At 36.0% G+C, this 19,884-nt stretch overlaps 1 protein-coding gene across 1 annotated transcript; it reads right to left on the reverse strand.

Annotated features, from left to right (window-relative positions):
- Window positions 1–21: 21 nt before the first annotated feature.
- On the reverse strand, window positions 22–11,984 carry LOC121738984 (farnesoate epoxidase-like). The gene is made up of 9 exons (XM_042131282.1): window positions 11,866–11,984; window positions 11,029–11,280; window positions 10,344–10,569; window positions 7,881–8,061; window positions 4,493–4,589; window positions 3,430–3,613; window positions 2,351–2,468; window positions 906–1,044; window positions 22–207 (listed from the first exon to the last, which is right to left on the reverse strand). The coding sequence occupies exons 1-9, from the start codon at window positions 11,945–11,947 to the stop codon at window positions 26–28; spliced, it is 1,461 nt and encodes a 486-aa protein (XP_041987216.1). The 5' UTR covers window positions 11,948–11,984; the 3' UTR covers window positions 22–25.
- Between the last annotated feature and the right edge of the window lie 7,900 nt (window positions 11,985–19,884).

A 19,884-nucleotide genomic window follows, 5' to 3' on the forward strand; every position in this document is an offset into this window, starting at 1 on the left:
TATTTTTTCTTTTTTATGATTGACTTTAAAATCTGGGTTCGAATACGATGTTAAAGTCTTTAGCAGACAGAGTGATTCCATCGACGGGTTCCGTAGACGGTAGGGGGTCACCATCTGGCACCTTGATATTAAATCTCTGCAAAACGTGAGTGAGGAATATGAATAATTCAGATCTCGCCAGCCCCTCACCCATACACCTCCTTTTTCCTGAAAAGAATTTTTAAATTTCAAATTAGGTGTCTCTATACTATCAGTGATCACAGACAAAGAAAAGATGACGTTTAAAATATACAGAATGTAACAAAACCAAGTGATAAAACTTCAGTGTGTGTAACCTAGATGTATAACCTTGATCTACATATTATATGAAGTTCACTGTAAAAGTAGCATTGCTAAAAGAGTTACTTTTGGCATGTAGAGCTGGTATGAGAAATGCTCCAACGTCATTAACTTCCCAAAAAAAAAAATTAAGTAACTCTAGCGCTGCGCACACACTTTGGTCTTTTATGAGACACAACTACACACGGAAAAGTATTATCATTTTTTTTACACAGAAAACCGGCTATACGTGGGAGAGCCATGCTTCGGCACGAATGGGCCGGCTCGCCCGGAGAAATACCACGTTCTCACAGAAAACCGGCGTGAAACAGCGCTTACGCTGTGTTTCGCCGAGTGAGTGAGTTTATCGGAGGCCCGATCCCCTACCCTATTCCCTTCCCTACCCTCCCCTATTATCCTATTCCCTCTTAAAAGGCCGGCAACGCACCTGCAGCTCTTCTGATGCTGCGAGTGTCCATGGGCGACGGAAGTTGCTTTCCATCAGGTGACCCGTTTGCTCGTTTGTAGCCTTCTTTCATTAAAAAAAAAACTGTATGTTTAGTAGCGAAATATTATAATTTCCTTACCTAATCCGAAGGGCAAAAGGCCATCTTCGTGTCGTACTTTGTTATCTGACGTAATGAACCGCTCCGGCCGAAAAACTGTCGGCTCCTTCCAGTGATCTCCGTTGTGTAACTCATAGGCCGACAGCAATATGACAGTGCCCTAAAAGTATTACATATAGATTTTCAAGTTAAAGTTTTTAAGGCGCGTTGAGAGTGAAACAAGGTTGCGTCATGAATAATGAGGGTCGAAATAATATTAATATTCCGTCACGACGCCATCACGATTTTGGACATAAGTTTTATTTCTGCTAGGTGAACTCTGTACTGTTTTTAGGGTTCCGTACCTCAAAAGGAAAAAACGGAACCCTTATAGGATCACTTTGTTGTCCGTCTGTCCGTCCGTCCGTCTGTCAAGACCCTTTTTCTCAGGAACGCGTGGAGGTATGAAGCTGAAATTTATATCAATTACTCAGGTCTACTGTCCCTTGAAGCTGTGAAAAAATCAAACTTCTAAGCCAACGCAATCAAAAGATACAGCCGTTTATGCCGCAAATTTTCGACACTTGCAAGGGAATCAAAACCTACAGGGTGCTTCCCGTGAACTCAGAATCTTGAAATTTGGTACGAAGCAACGTCTTATAGCATAGATAAAGGAAAAATTACGAAAACCATAAATTTTTAGTTACATCACATAATATATTTTTTTTTTAATAATTTTAAACTTACTACCCATTTCCTCATAAACGCGTAGAGGTATTAAATTGAAATTCATACCAAATACTCAGGTCTATAATACCTTTAAGCTGTCGGAACCCTCGGTGTGCGAGTCCGACTCGCACTTGGCCGGTTTTTTTTTTTATAGAACTAAGTAGTTTATCGCGCCAACCGTATATTTTTCAAAAACTATCCCGTGTCCTTTCTTGGGACGTAATAAGTCTGAGCGTTAAATGAATTCAGCTGTTCAGGCGTGAAGGCCTATAGACACACTTTCGAATTTATAACAAGTATTAAATAAAATACATAAAATGTCGATTATCGAGTTACTCGACTCGTGCACAACACTATATTGTTACACATAATATCTTACAAGTAATCAGCCACCAGTTTGTGCGTCATCCCTCATTGTTATCATCATCAACCATAAACATTTTCAATAACTTTAAATTCTATTTTTGAATTTTTGTAATATTATTGGAATAAAACAAATTATAATATTATGTTTTATACATTAAAATGGAATACAATAACTACTTATATGAAAGGCTTTTCGTGTTTTTTTTAATAATTCAATTATGTTAAAAAAACACGAAAACTGTTTTAAGTATATTTATAGATGGCATACAACTTGATCACTCAGCAGAAAATACACAGCTATTGATGGGTTGTGATTAGGCGGCCGATTGATCCCTCCAGTTTCACCGATCCTATAGTAGTGCACGGGCTATATCGACACCCTAGAAGCATACCTTTGGTATAAAGTAGTCTCCGAGCTTAGCGTCCTCCATGGCCTTGTGCGGTATGCCCATAGCAGCCACTGTGGATATCCTCAGAGCCTCCAATATCACCGCCTCCGTATACACCATTCTATAAGTAATTATGTAATAATATTATTGAATAAATCCGATTTCAAAATTGTACCATCAAGGAAATTGATTCATACACAGTTGACGGACAGGCTATGTTATTTGGTTGGTTTATGTCAATTCAAAGTAGGTCGTAATCTGTCGGATTGGTTTGACGTAACAACACCGAATTACGTAGGTCCGCCATCTGCCTATGAATCAACATCCCTGATAGTACATAATTAAGAATTAAAATTCCCGTTCTCCAAAACTACTGAACAGATTCCGATGAAACTAGCAGTATTCCCTAAGTTGAACAATACCTAGTACAACAAGAAAACAATTACTTAAATGGGACTTATATTTCCGGTGATATGCGAACACAAACATAAAACATACATACATACATTCACTTTTTAAATTTAGCACATTTGTTCAGACGCTGATATAGAATAAAAGACACGAAAACTGGGCAGTTCTGTAAATATTATATACATACGGGTCGAATTGATAACCTCCTTTTTTGAAGTCGGTTAAAAAATACAAAGTTTAGTTTAAAACGACGTTACTGCTATGCACATTGCACAGGCTAAATGTACGAAGTTTCGTTTCAGACAAGCAAAATAATTGCATAATAGGAAAGATTTAATATAATATGCTGTATGCATGAAAAAGTTAATCATCGACTAATTATCGTAATTGTTTTATCGCGAGTAGAATAATCAATTATTATTGTAGAAGATGGGAGAATAGAATTACTCATTATTGAGATATGCATCTGTTTTATTGAATATTCATAATTGGTAATCACTATTACTAATATATTACGCTTTTTATGCGGTCCCTCTCTTTCTTTCTCTGACGTGGTTCACGACAAACCAATACAAGCAATAATGAAGTACTTACTAGAGATATTTTTTGTTACATTCTATACTTACAATAGTTGATAATATGAAATTAAAATTAAGAATAAAGAATAGAACCTTGATCGGTCGTCTAGGATGGGTTTTCTCGTGCCGACTTCAGCGTCGATCTCCTTCTGTAACTTTGCCTGGACGTCAGGATTGAGGAGTAGGTGTATGAGCATGAACACCGTCGTATTGTTGACTGTCTCCACACCGGCTTCCAGCAGGTCCAACATTATGACGTGGAGTTCTTCCATTGTGACTATGAAAAAAAAACGATAGGTTTATTTTTTTAAGTAAGTAAGATCGAACTATATAGGGTGAAATGACTAGTGATTGGACAGTACTAGTCATTGGATAGAGCACAAAAACACAATATTTATTTAGGTCGCTTTAAAAACCACCTGTTTTTCTTTAAAATCAGGCGTTTTTTTTACTTTAAAAACATGCAGTTTTTAAAGCAACCTTAATAAATATTGTATTTCAGCGGGGCTAAAATGGTCACATTTAGCAATTCCTCTCAATCAATAATTCAGCAAATGAATTGTCAAAACTGTCAAAGTGACAAATGTCAAAACAGTACAAAAATACAGAAATGAATTGCAAGCAGAGTTGCATTTTGCGATTTTAGAAAAATGAATCATATTATGATTCATACCATGATTCTTCAAAGCGACCATTTTAGCCCCGCTGTGCTTTGTCCAATGACTGGTACTGTCTAATCACTAGTCCTTTACCCTATATTAAAGTCTACTATAGTATATCCTATAGCAAAGTTAACCCCGTGACAATGCCAAAAAACAAAAAAAGCCAAGCTGCTAACGGTCGCATTCTGAGACATATTTTATACCAACTTTTTGAGTTTATCCTTTCTACAAATCTTTGGTTACTAACATCAAAACATACACCAATGATTAACAACTAAATCTAAACTCCTGTTAGAAACTATGCACATTTAAATTCTATCAAAATTATTAATTCAATAATTATGACTTAAAAGATAATTATCCTTAGACGAACATATTATAACCTCCTCCTTTTTGGAAGTCAGTTAAAAGTAGTATTTGATTTTGATTCGTGCGATCGGCTTAATTGAAACGCGTCTTAACCGACTTTTAAAAAGATGACGTGAAAAACTCACAAATCTCCTTATTCTGCATCATGTCAATCAAAAGTATGTCGATGACGTCTCTCGGATTCTTGGGGTCGACGGTAGCTTTGTGTTCCGCAATTATTTCCTGCAAAGAAAATCCTTTAATTGTAAAAAGCTTACTCGCTTTTGGAGGCCACGTGCATGACTTGCAAAAGCAAGCACAGCGCTAATAAAGAAAAGTTCATTATAAAAATCACACACTTTGCAAGTCATGCAAGACTTGCAGGTAAAAGTGCTTTGTCATCCTTTAATCTCAAGCTGTTTGAAAATAAATCTTAGGTATAATTATTACAAATTAATTAAGTTAAGCTTAGAGAATCTTAGGAAACCCCTCAGGATGTACTTAATCGGTTTATACATCCTTATTCTTTAATATGACTTATAGAATAAAGATACTATCAAGAGTGTGGGTATAATAAAAAATATTATTAAGAGGAGACACTAGAGAGAAATGAAAAATAAGTAATTGTAATGTCTTGTTGGGAGAGGCTTGAGGTTAACTCAAGCCTCCCCCCGCAGAGCGCGATAGCTCAGACAACTACAGCTTGATCTAATTAATAAAAGAACAGAAAATCAACGATTCGTTGTCCCCTGATTTCTTCTCCAAAACTTAACCGATTTAAGTAAGTACTTTTTTCATTAAAAATTAAAACAAGACTTGAGTTCTGTTCCTATGTTTTTTTTCTGGATGTTTGAACACAGCAAAAATTCTTGCCATTTTCCGGGCTTATGAACGTTCATATCTTTTTTAATAATTAAATTATGAAAAGAAACAAGACATAGGGATATGCTAATAGTGGCCATAGATATTCAGGAAAAAAATTATAACTCTACCGACATTATCCAGGGAGGAAACAGGGGACAACATTTGTATGGAAAAACGGCCTAGTATCTCCTCTTAAGTATTTATATTTTATATTTATTTTATTTTATTTTTATTTTATATTTATTTTATTTTATTTTTATTTTACAAGTGTTTTTATTATTTATAGAAGGCTGTATAACATCTAGACACCATTTATACGTTTTCACATTTAGAAACTAATTAATTACGAAAGCTTACAAAAATTTACATAAACTCACTTATAGAAAAATTATAGCTCATAAAAGGGTAAGTACAGACATTTATAATTATTATTAATTTTAAAATATTTAACTAATCAAAGATCAGTAATTAATATTAAACGACAGTCAAAGAACACCGTCTGCACCTGGACTCATAATTAAGATCGAATGTGTTGCATTTAAATTGCAGAAATCTCGTGAACCGTCTTTGGATTGATTCCAACCGATTAATGTGGATGCTATATTGGGAATTCCAAATTTCAGAAACATACTCTAGAACACTGCGAACGAACGAACAGTAGAGAATTTTTGTTGTTTTTATACTTTGGAATTGGGAGCTCATTCTCATAATAAAGCCAAGGGATCTATTAGCTCTGGTGATTATGTGGTGAAAGTGTTTGTTATATGTTAGCATTGAGTCATGAATTATGCCCAAATCCAGTACCTCATTAACCTTTTTTAAGTATTGGTTTTTTAATAAGTATGGATTATCAATGGCTTTAGAAGATCGGCTGAAAGTCATTGAACAACATTTTGCTACGTTTAAGTCGAGTTTGTAGATATTACAGTATGCCTCTAGTCTTCGAAGGTCCTCCTGCAGCAGGTGACAATCATGCAGGTTACAAATTTTTCTGAACACTTTCATGTCATCAGCATACAGGAGGAACCTCGAATGACGAAAGCTAGTGTAAATGTCGTAAACAACAACGGTCCCAACAGCGACCCCTGAGGGACGCCGGATGGCACCTCATACCATGAAGATGTAAAGCCATTGACAACTACTGCTTGGGATCTATTTTTAATGTAGGAGGTGAACCATCTATATATGTTTCCGTGTATCCCTGAGTTATAAAGCTTCTTAAGTAGCAAAGAGTGGTCTAGACGGTCAAAGGCTTTACTGTAGTCAGTGAAGATGGCATCTACTTGACCACCAGATTCCATACTCTCTGTGACATAATCTAAAAATGTTATGAGATTAGTTGAGGTTGAGCGTTTTTGTAGAAATCCGTGCTGTTCGGTGATGAAATATGTTGAAAGTGAGCTGTACACTTGTTCATAAACAATTTTTTCTAGAAGTTTGGCAAATATACACAATTTGGAAATAGGCCTGTAATTCTTTATTTCATTTCTGCTTCCACTTTTATAAATAGGAGATATGTAGGCAGACTTCCAAACTTTCGGTACAATGCCTTCCTTAATAGAGCGTTGTAAAAGAATAGTGACAGGCTTTGTTAGAGAACTTGAGCATCGTGATATAAATATAGGAGAAATATTGTCTGGACCCGCACCTTTAGTGAGATCAACGGATTTTAAAAGATAATTAACACGCTCCGGCAGGACCTCAACATCATTAACTGGAAATTTGTTGATTTTGTATAAGCTATCCGATATATTATTATCATTAGTGTCACTGGTCGGCGAGAGAAAAATACTATTAAAATAAGAAGCGAACATAGAACAAGCTTCAGCTCCCGATGTAGAAGTGCAGCCTTCACATGTTAGCGAGGAAGGCAATGAATGAACATTTTTACTATTTTTAATGAAGGACCAGAAAAATTTGGGGTTGGTACCTATAGAGTTTTCACACTTCTCAATGTAAGACCTCTAGCAAATTTCCTCCAGAGATAGGGCCCTTTTGCGAAGAAGTGAGAAGGTATGGTAGTCTGATATATTGCCATAGGTTCTATACTTACGCAGATATTTAAATTTTTCTTTAATAACTTTTCTAAGGGCCGAGTTGTACTAAACTGGGAAATTATTTTTACCATGTACTGTTTTTGTGGGAATATATTTAGCCATCATGCTGTGTAAATAGTTGTAAAAGACAGTTACTGCCTCCTCAAATGGAATTTCATTAAGACATTCACTCCAGTTTTTTTCATTAAGTTCAGTGTTAATTTTGTCAAAATCTGCAGATGTGTATAAATATTTTATACGTAAACAAGACTCAAGTGATCTAAAAATTTCGACCTCAGGGTTAATTACTAGTGATTTATGGTGGGCGTCTTCTGGAACTAAAGGAAAGTCGCTCGGCGTAACTGAACAGGTAATATTTGAAAGAACTAAGTCTAAGACTCTCCCATTGACATTGTTACAGAAATTAAACTGCGACAAATTACATTCTAGCAAGGTATCCAAGAGATATAACTGTGCTTTACCTACTGCACCACACTGAAAACTGCCGTCCACGTCTACCGGTCTCCAGGTGAAGTTATAGCACTAATCGGCCAGGTTCGTGCCGCCGCACCGGCGCGGGCGGCTAGATGTGTGATTGAATTTAAAGGCTCAAATAGGAGGGTCAAATACGTACCGAGAAGAAAGCATTTAGCTCCCTATGTATCATCTTGGCCTCAGTGTACCCGATGGTGTCGGGTATGACGTATCTCAGGAAAGGCAGGGAACTGAGCGGCCCTCCGCTCATGTTATTGGTCTTGAAGGAGCGGTACACCAGGGTACATAGTTGTTCCAGCCTCTCGTCCTTTATGTCGTACCTAAGGGAAAAATAATATTTTTAAAATAGTTATGGCGCTGTGTACCAATAATGACTTTAATTTTGAGAACCTGATATACATAATATTATTATACTGCTTATATTATGTAACTAAGACGTTAGTACAAAATGGGCCTTACCACGAGAACGTCTTATAACATTATACTAGCTATTTGACCAAGCTTTGCTTGGTATTCGATAAAACACGAATAAAATGTCATTTTCTAAAAATGATTCCTAGCTAGATCGATTTATCGCCCTCGAAACCCCCTATATACTAATTTCATGAAAATCATTGGAGCCTGAATGAATGGTGAATTCTATATTAGGGACACATACACAGTACACGCCCTAAAGTATTATCACTTAGTTTTGTTACACCCTTTATAAATCCGATTTTAATATTATGCTTCGAGTTTCCACTCAAAAGATGAATGTAAAAAGTCTCGTAGAGCTTTGCTACGAATGGCTCTATGACATTTTCTTTCAATATGGTTTGTGTTATGAAAGACAAGCAAAGCATCTATATCTATATCTACATATTATAAAACAAAGTCGCTTTTTTCCCTCATGTCCCTTTATTAATTGTTCCCTTTAATCTTTAAAACTACGCAACGGATTTTGATTAACATTTTTTGTCATTTTCTTTTTACGACAAATAATAGCTAATTTTCAAAGCAATTTTAATAAATACAGCAATTAAATAACTTAAATACATTGTTGATTTAATGTAGACCTATATGGCCCTGTACAGCATAATATGATTTAAATGAATATTTTCGAAGATATTACAGATTTAAAAATTGCGGGAAGTAGCTTTTGCGGCGGTACCGACCAAAGTGGTACGGGCCACGGGTAGTAATAATGAATACAAGTCAAAACTGCTGAATCGATTTTAATCATTTTTTCAGTGGATATATATTTAAACCCGATGCGAAGCCGGGGCGGGTCGCTAGTTTATATTATATATTATAACTAGATGACGCCCGCAACTCCGTTGCGCCAAAACTCGTTTATCGCGAGGGAATCGTACATTTTAGGCACAAAAAGTATACCTGCCACCCATATCTAAAAACCTCACATAGTAAGTACTATGTGAGGTTTTTAGATATGGGTGGCAGGCTATGTCCTTTCCCGGGACTCAAAGTATCTCCATACTAAATTTCAGCAAAATCAGTAACTGATAGACAGACAGACACACTTTCGAATTTACAATAAGTATTAGTATGGAAGTATGGACTTCGCAGGTGCAGCTGACACCCATATAAGAAGCTGATATCCTAAGAAAAGGGAATTCCTTTCTCTGCATTAATTGCTACAATTATCATAATGGTATTTACTACGACTAGTACAATAATTTATAGTACGGTATACATGCATATTCACACAATTTTTTTATTTTTCTGTTTCATCATCAATCATTATTATCATGCCTACGCTTCTCACTTGAGGCAAATTATACTATGACCGTATCTACGGCCATAGGCAGCCAAAAAATGCATAAAGAATGGCGCATGCATACAAAGCTTTGCGCTGTCAGGTAAAAAAAATCGGCCAAGTGCAAGTTTGACTCGCCCACGAAGGATTCCGTACCATTTTAGAGCAATGTAAGAAATGTGTTTTTTGGGTGGGATCCCCCTTAATTATTTATTTTATTAAAATTTAATATTAATTATTAAATTTATATTTAAATTAAGAATATTATGAGTATTACAAGTGCCTACCTGCTACCATTATTGATTACGAGCAAAAAAGGCCAAAAAAATCACGTTTGTTGTACGGGAGCCCCACTTATTTATTTATTTTATTTTGTTTTTAGTATTTGTTGTTATAGCGGCAACAGATATACACAAGTCTAGCTATAGCGGCTCTTCAGATACAGCCTGGAGACAGACAGACGGACAGACAGACATCAAAGTTTTAGTCCCGTTTTTGGGTACGGAACCCTAAAAAATCATAAAAAATCAGTACAAACGATGTTTTTTCTTTAGAGGCAAGCTCAAGCCTTTATATTACGTAGTAATATTTTAGCAGTTTAAAAATATAAGAAGCAATTGAATTTGATATAAGAGCTGCAAGCTGTTGTAGAAGCCCCACGCTACGAACTGTACAATGCACTATCAGGGAAGGTGATCGATAGGCAGATGGCGGACCTAATTAATTTGGTCGCGTTCTGTCAAACTAAGCCGACCGCGACAGATCACGACACTGAATTATTGTCATAGCCCGACCGAATGACGTAGGTCCGTCACACTATGAAACTATTTCTTCGATGGTACGTACCGTTTCCCAGCCACCAGCTTCCAGAGAATATTGATGATGGGTACGTTGAACATGTGGTTGGCTTTAATGGGTTGTCCGGCGGTTTCCACCAGGTAGTCCACGAGCGCGTTACACTCCTCTATGATCTGGTACTCCATGGACCGAGATCCGAAACCGAAGTTCCTAAGGCATTTCACCACAGTCTTACGCGACTTGTTCCAGATCTTACCGTCGGAGAACACTAGACCTGTGAATGTTTAGAAGATAACTAGATAATAAATAAAGTTGTTCAGTATCCATATTTAAAATCGGCGTCAGGGAAAGCTGGTCACTTATTTATTAAACGAGACTGGTGTTGCCCACAACCTCGATTCGCAGCGGTTTCTTTATCGCGCGGAAACCTTAAATCTCCCGAGATAAAAACTTACCTACTGCATCCCATCTCAAACCTTAAAGCGTCTTTACGCAGCTTCTTTAAAATCAATTTAGTCATAAAGAGGTGACAGAAAGACACATTTTTCATTTCGAATAGCGTAGAGAATAATATTATACAGTACTAGTATAGAGTAGACTAAATTTCCGGTTTCTAAAGACAGCTTGATACAGAATTTTTAAATTTTCAAACATTTCCTCGTTAGTTATCAAACGTAATTTAAAACCTCAATACAAAATTTTAAAACCAATAAAAACCCCTAATCTAACTTACCAAGTTTCTTCTCGAAAGACCGCATCAAGAACGCAAGTCCGTCCGGTCTTCCATCGAACTCCTCTCTGTTGGAGACTTCAATGATGAGGTCTTTGCCGGTGACTACCACCACGTCTAGGACTCCAAGTTTAAGCCCCATAATGTTGCCATACTTCTCCGACCACTTCTTCCACACGACATGATGTAGTTTATATGTCTTTAGAGCTATCCACACCGACAGGAGGTTTCCAAAGATAGGTAGTGATATGGGACCTGAGAACAAGGTTAAAGTTAGTTTTTTTTTAATGTAAAGAAAAGACAATAAGCCTCCATTCTCACTACTCAGAGACATTTCATGTTTACTTGATTTAAAATTAAAGTTAAATGATACTTAAATTTCTTTGAGGCTGTTGCCCGCAATCTAGTTGCGGCATATTTCACTTGCCGTACATTTTTCTGTAATAAAAATATCCTATCTATTCCTCCTATTCTTTCCTAGGACTCATAGTATATGCCCATAATATCATTGATTCGGAGGTTCAGTCGTAAGAAGGTAGAAGCCAGATATTATATTTTCAAAATCAAAATATTATGTACATAAGTAGATTTCAAAATTTGCAAGAAAATTATGAGAATTAAAAAATAATAAAATACGGGCAGGGCAATGTTGCGATATTTGGTATGTATAATTATTAGATAATTATCTATAATATAAACAAAAAAGTCAAAAGCTAAAACTCATCAAGTTTTCAGTGTTCTCTGATTTTCAGGCTTCCGCAGTTCAGACGTTGGCAAAATTTCGCAGAAATTATTATCTATATTATGCTATAAATTTGTGTGTTAATATTACATACTTACCGGGGGGATAATTTTTAGGTTTCTTAAAACTCCAATAAGTCAGGAGGACTATAAAAATAGTTACGAACAATATCCACATCATAGCTGCATGAGGTACCGACTAACAATGGTGTGAACTTACTACACTTCTAATGTATGAATTATTCAAATCGGTTCAAAGGCAATCAGTCACATCTGTGCCTTAAGCTTGATATACACGAGCCGTCCATTCTGCTGCTTTACAATTTTGGCGATGCTGAATGCTTTTCATGCACAACCAATATAAAGCTACTCTAGGTTCTGGTATTTTCATGCCTCACTAATGTAGTTTCGTTCCTTGTTCATTCCACTACGTTTCCAACAACACAGCAAAAAAGTATAATGGAAAAACGTCATGTCGACTGACTTTATGATAAATAAAGACATGCTTGATGTTTGTTTGGTGTTTCATGAGAATACCATTTTGTAGTTTGATAGGTAAAGGTTTAGACCGAACAAGTAACGAAGGTGCGTTAATCTTAATATATATATTTCTTGTGTGCGTGTGTATGTGACTGAACTCCTCCTAAACGACTGGACCAATTTTGATGAAATTTTTTGTGTGTGTTCGTGGAGATTCGAGAATGGTTTAGATTTACAGTTTGGTCTACTGGAAAATGTTTTTTCAATTAATTTCTTATTTATAAGGAGTTGTTGATTTTGGAATGTTTTACATTAGATCCGGATGGACGTTGCCATGGTGACATAATTATTTAGTCACTGCAATAATAATATGGGCGAAATACTTTATATGGCAAAACAACGTTTGCCGGAACAGCTAGTATAGCATATAGATTAGAATCGGTGGACAAGTTGTGGCGGCTTTGCTACATACAAATTTGGACTTGCACGCACCTTTTCAAATGTTGGAAGGCTCGTGTATAACTAGCTTTATAGGATTTAATGGGGAAGCTATTTTCCTTTGCATAATTTTAGGGTTACGTTGTTAATACACAACCTTTTCTTTCCGTTCTATACTACGACTACTACTACTAAGACTACTACTACTACTACTACCACAATAGACAGAATAATACAGAAATCTAACTCAGTGGTGTTCTTGAAACTCAAACTACATCAAATAGAATGACCCAGTGCTTCGACTTCAAATAGACTTACGAATCAGTAGGCCTACTACGAAACTGTTTTGAGACTCAAACAATCGGACGAGAATGCCGCGTCCTGCTCTAACAACGTCATTCACGTTTGTTAGAGTAGGACGCAGCATTTTCGTCCGATTATTTGAGTCTCAAAACAGTTTCATGGTACAAGGCCTGAGTGTACCGTTGCGCCGTGCGCGTGGCAAGCATACTCGGAACAGCAAATCAATGGTGTGTCATACCGAGCGTCAGGTTATTATTTATAAGCCAATTATAAGCTAAATCTTAAATAGGAAAATTGTTTTAGGTATAAACTAAAACTTTACATTTTTTTTCTTTTGTAATAAATGAAACGGAACCTCTTTAAATAATCCTGGCAAGTTCATAGTTAGGTTAGGTTAATTAGTTATGTTAATTTAATTAGTGACGTAAAATCATCTCCTTTAGCGTATGATTGGCATTGGTATTAATTATTATACCTGTGTATATGTGAGCGGAAAATGCAGTTTCTCCTTAATACGAAACATATGCCTTGATAACGAGACTTATTTTTAATCTAGATGACATCCGCATCTCCAAAATTGGTTTATCGAGCGGGAACCTAACATTTTTGTGCTTTTCGAGCTGTGAGTGTTGCGATCTACGGTTTTGCTCGATTTGGAGTAAAACTATCGAGAAAAACCGTATGTGAGTATGATAAAAGTTTAACTAAGTATATTAAAATATGGTTAAATGTTCATAAAAATGTTAGTAAAAAAATAATATACTTAATAAGTACTAAAAACGAAACAAATATTATTATGTATTTTATTTGTAAAATATGTGTATAATTACTATAAACCAAAGCTATAAACAATTAAGTAAGTACTTTAATTTACGACTTCAAGAAGGAATAAGGATATCCACAGAACACTAATACTCACCTGAGTCACCTGAGTCCTGAGTCCTGAGGATATCCAAGTTCTGTTCAATGTAAGTATAAAAATATATTTTATGTTCTTTTTTTAAACTTTCCTCAAAACACTCAAAACGCTCCATAATCCGTTCCATTTGAGTTTGTATCACTGACGCTCACATGCTAATGGAACAGGAAAAACTACTAGTCTTGAGCGTTAGCGTTTTTAGGGTTTTTAGCGTCTACTGGAACGTAGCCACTATGTCCTTATTCTATATTCAAAGTATCCCATACCAAATTTCTGCAAAGTCGGTTCTAACCTGTCATGGTTCTAACGGTTTGGGCAGGAGGCAGGAAGAAAAGCAGACAGACAGACACACTTTCGCATATTTTGTGGACCTATGTTAAGCTATTTGAGCATAAGCATAAAATTTATACGTGGGAGAGCCATGCTTCGGCACGAATGGGCCGGCTCGACCGGAGAATACCATACCAAATACCACGTTCTCACAGAAAACCGGCGTGAAACAGCGCTTGCGCTGTGTTTCCCCGAGTCAGTGAGTTTACCGAAGGCCCAATCCCCTACCCTATTTCCTTCCCTACCCTCCCCTATTCTCTTCCCTTCCCATCCCTACCCTCCCCTATTACCTTATTCCCTCTTAAAAGGCCGGCAACGAACCTGCGGCTCTTCTGGTGCTGCGAGTGTCCATTTGGGCGACGGAAGTTGCTTTCCATTAGGTGACCCGTTTGCGCGTTTGCCCCCTTATTTCATAAAAAAAGCATATTTTATAGACAAATAGCTACTATAATAACTTTTCAAAGAATAGCATCTTAGATTTCAAGATTAAATAATCGGCCAAGTACGAGTCGGACTCGCTCACGAAATTGGCCAAAAATTGTGTTTTTTGTATGGGACGGGGGGGGGCCTTAAATAATCATTTTATTTTAATTTTTTTATTCATTATTAAAGTGCACATAATAATTAAGAATTTTGGGAAAATTTCAAGTGCCTACCTGTTGCCCGCATTATTGATATCGAGTAAAAAAGGCCAAAAAAATCACGTTTGTTGTATGGGATTATTTTTATTTTATTTTGTTTTAAATATTATTTTAAATATTATTTTTATTTTGTTTTTAGTATTTATGGTTATAGCGGCAAAAGATATACACAATTTTATACGTGGGAAAGCCATGCTTCGGCACGAATGGGCCGGCTCGAACAGAGAAATACCACGTTCTTATAGAAAACCAGCGTGAAACAGCGCTTGCGCTGTGTTTCGCCGAGTGAGTGAGTTTACCGGAGCCCCAATCCCCTACCTTACCCCCCCCCCCCAATATCCTATTCCCTCTTAAAAGGCCGGCAAAGCTCTTCTGATGCTGCGAGTGTCCATGGGCGACGGAAGTTGCTTTCCATCAAGTGTCCCGAATGCCGTATTTCATTAAAAAAAACAATCTGTAAAAATTTCATCAGTCCAGCTATAATAGCGATTCTTGAGATACAGCCTGGAGACAGACAGACGGAAAGACATCGACAAGACTTAGTAATAGGGTCCCGTTTTCACCCTTTGGGTACGGAACCTTAAAAAATAAAATAAAAAACATTATGAAAGAAACCTACAAGTAAGTAAAAATTACAATGCAGAGTTGATAATGTCTTTTCTGGAAGTTAAAATATCTCCACACAAAATGTTATTAAAGTTTTTTTTAATTAAAGTTTTTTTAAATAAGTTTGACGCAAACTAACATGTCAAACTTATAATACCCCTTCGTCGGGGGTTTTAAGAATAAGTAAATACTAAATAAAAATATAATATATTACTGCGTCTCTTCATTAGATTCGTTTCATCTTATTGCTATTAGTAGTGATAAGGCTATAGAATATATTATTTTATCTAGCATCTCAATTATACCTTGTACTATTATCTATTCTGTGATTATACTTACTTACATCACAAAAAAAGGGTAAGTAAGTACTATGTCCGAAGCCGAACCAATTTCTGTAAGAGCGAAGTTGCAGACACATTTATTATTATAATGAAGGTAAAGGAAGGAAAGCAAACTATTATGAATTATGATTGTTATTTTATTATAATGCTTGAGGCCGTAGAACTTTGATGGCGCCAGCCGCCAGGTTCAACCAGGCTCCTAGCTGCTATTTAAAATTTAACTATGTGTAATTTTTAAGTTATCGAATAACAATTAAGGCACTTATAAGGTATAATTTGTGCAATTAACTAATATTAAGCTTGGTGTTTAAGTAAATTAGTATTTAACCGGCTAACGGCATAAAGAATAAAGAAATAGTAATAAAAGGGGCTTGGCATTTATAACGTAGCCAATGTCTTCTAGGAATGCATAAAAATATTTTAGTTGTAAAATTCTTCGTAACATATTTTTAAAACAAATAGGATAACTTTTTAACTCAGTTTTAATTATACTAGGATAAGATGTCTTATCTACCGGGGTGATGATACAAAATCGAATCAATCAGGAAACGCAAGATACGAATCTTAAAATAAAACCAAAATCCTTAACTGAACTGAAAACACAAAACGCACTTAAGTTTAACCACCAGTGTGCGGCTCTACCTAGTTCTAGCCGCTATAATGAAGGCTAAACCTAGTTGTAACCGAAGATAAGTAGGATATACCTAAGTTTAACCGCATGTGGCGGGCTGCACCTAGTTGTAGCCGGGTAAAAGCCGCAACATAATTATATATTATATTTTGATGCGCAGGGAAACCCATCATGGGTGCCCCGGGTTGGGGATGTGCCTCAGTTAGCTGAAGCACCCCGGGGTATGTGGGACTCTTACCCACTAAAACCACCTGTGGTTTGCCTTCAGCCGTATACATAGGGATATCCTGGATCTGTCTAACACAGGACTCCTCCCACGACCGGCCGGTCTACCTCACAATGGACCAGACTTCCACCAAGTTAGGGAACGCTTAGGCAAACTACAAACTAAAGTGTTCCCCTCGGCGCCGGGACTACCTAAGCCGGGCAGCCGGAAAAATACATTTTTATCACTGACTGTCTGACTGAAAGATCAAAATTCTATCACAGTTCCATATGACCTAGAAGGATAAAATTTTAAATCCAGGTCAGTAATTGTGTGTAAGCATAGGGAAAAATCAAAAAACAAAGAAAAATCTGTCAAGTACGAGTCGGACAGAGCGAAACTAGGCAATAAATGTGTTTCTTGTATGGAAAGCCCCCTTAAATATTTATTTTATTTTACTTTTATTGTAAATTATGAAAGTAAATGTATAATTTAAGATTTTGTGAATATTTCAAGTGTCTATTTTTTGTTTTATTTAATATCTATAACAATTGCTGTTATTTAAATAATGGGAGATCTTAAAGTAGATTAGGTTTGACTTGGCTAGTTTTTATCAGAATAATTAAAATGTTCAAAACCTTTCTTAAATGATTGATGTAATGAAAACTGGCCAAGTTAGATCTAATCTACTTTATAGATCTCACATTATTTAAATAACAGCAATTGCTATAGATATTAAATAAAGCAAAGAAATAGACTCTATTATTATTTGTTCATATTTTTCTTTGGTTCCTATAAATACATATTTCCATTTTCCATTCTTTCCACGGCGAAGCCATTATAGACAAGCATAATGTTTAGTATTGAACTTGGCTCTTCTTTTTACATTTATGTTTTTGGTGGGATAATTATTAATTATCATGTTGATATAAATCAAGCCGTAGTAACTTTATCACGATCTACTTGTCGAAAGATTGTTGTTATTAGCGGTATTATTTGAAGGTACTCAGTACTTACAATAATAATTATTCTTGAACATCCTATTAAAATTTCAAAAACAGTATTTGAAATTACTTACTTATTTCTTATATTACGTAATACTTATATTAGTTAACAATTGAAGAATTTATATGATATTGAATATAAGTACTGTAAAAGTTTGATACATATTATTCAAAACATAAAAATTTTGTTAGTGTCAAATGTTACCGAAAAATAAATAAATAAAATAAGACGTCTATATATCCTTTGCTGTACTTGGCCCCTGAGCACTCTGTATCAATAGTATGACTACGTAGTTCGTCACGCCATCTTTCCTTCGGTCTGCTACTACCAAAAAAAAAATTAAATAGTTTTAACCTATCAATCCCCAAGCGGCAGCCGGCTATCGCATAACAATTGAAAATCTATTGTGTCTGCGATACCCATGACGATAGAGGTGTAAAATATTCACATTGAGTATGTAAAATATATTAAAAAATAGTTTTATCATGTTCACACGATTTATTCGAAGTCGGTAAAGTCAAAAGCATTAAGAGGATACACCAGGGGCGAGAGAAATTGAAAATAGGTATTTGAAAATGTATTGCTGTCTCACCAATCTCAAGTTTCCCACCGCAGAGCGCGATAGAGGCAACACGACAAAAGTTCTAATAAAAGAACATAAAATCTTCGATTCGTTGTCCGCTGATTCCTTCTCCAAAACTAAACCGATTTAAGTACTTTTTTCATTAAGAATTAAAGCAAGGCTTAAGCTGTGTTCCTATGTTTTATTTTTTTTGTATATTTTAGCCAGTTTTGTTTTCTGGGTGTTTGAACACAGAGGAAAATTTTGCCATTTTTTTAGGTTTTTGGACGTTCTTATCTTTTTTGATAATAAAATTATGAAAAAAAAGAAAACATAGGGACATGCTAATAGTGGCCATAGATATTCAGGAAAAAATTTATAACTCTACCGGTATTATCCAGGGAGGAAATAGGGGACATCGTTTGTATGTGGAAAAACGGCGATGTGGACTCCTCTTAAGCAAGGTCAGAACGTTCTCTTAACCCTAATTCCTGATAAGAACCCCCAATATCTAAAAACAACTTGTAGTCAAGCGTACACGGTACACGCCCTCACTCTAGATACTGTCAAGCTACATTACAGCTTTCAATCAAACAGAACGATAGCAGCATCTAATATCTCTTTTTGGACTTTGGTGTAACCTTACACCAGAGCAGCTAATTACAAGAATGAACAGTCAAGGCATAGACAAAAAGTAGAGTATGTCCAGTGTTCTCTACCTATCTATAGTCTCTCCGACGACTCTCTGACGACCTCTGTGGCTCAGTGGTGAGCGCGTTGGTAGCTCAAGCCGGGGGTCGCGGGTCGAATCCCGCCGACGGAAGTAAAAGTTTGTGTATCATATAATAAAAATCTTAAATATATGTATAGTATAAAAAGTATTAAATATATTAAATATCTTTCTGTTGTCTGGTACCTGTAACACAAGTCCTTCAGGTACTTAGCACGGGGCCAGACTTACGTGGTGTGAAGCGTCCATAGATATTATATATTATATTATAGTCAGTTAAAATTTTATCACGATCAGTCCAGCATGTTCAATTTAAGTATCATAATTTTTTTGGATCGAAATTCGATCTTGAAACCGTACCTACATATTTCCATGATAAAGGGGATGACAGACACGCGAGTAAGTACGCGGACTTATGGCTCGACGACCTTACTCGCCTGTATGTCACCTAAAGTTCGCGTACTTAAAGATTGCCGCGTAAGTTCGCCGTCTTGGAATTTCACTCGTAGCTCGTACGTCTGGCAGCACTGCGAGTCGCGAGCCGCGAGCCGCGAGCCGTCAGGCAGTGTTGCCAACACGACTGATACAAAATTTGCTAAGCTCCTGTTAAAATTTACTGTAATTAATGCTAAAAATTATGCTAACATTTTTCAGGCAAATAAAACGTTTTTTAATTTTAAATCTTTAATAATCAACAAAATCTCAATTTATTTTATGTTATCAAACAAAATATTAATTTATTGGTGTTCATCGATAGCTGATGCTGCTGATGTACCTACATGTAGACGTAGAAAATTCATTATCCAAACTATAAATTTCCTTGGTACCATAAAGTTAATATATCTAGCGGAATAGAGCAACAATTTCGAGCTGTCAAACGAAACCGAAATTGGTTTTCATCTGTGTGAAAAATATGTACGTACGTAT

This window comes from Aricia agestis, chromosome Z (assembly GCF_905147365.1).
Source record: "Aricia agestis chromosome Z, ilAriAges1.1, whole genome shotgun sequence".
NCBI lineage: Eukaryota > Metazoa > Arthropoda > Insecta > Lepidoptera > Lycaenidae > Aricia > Aricia agestis.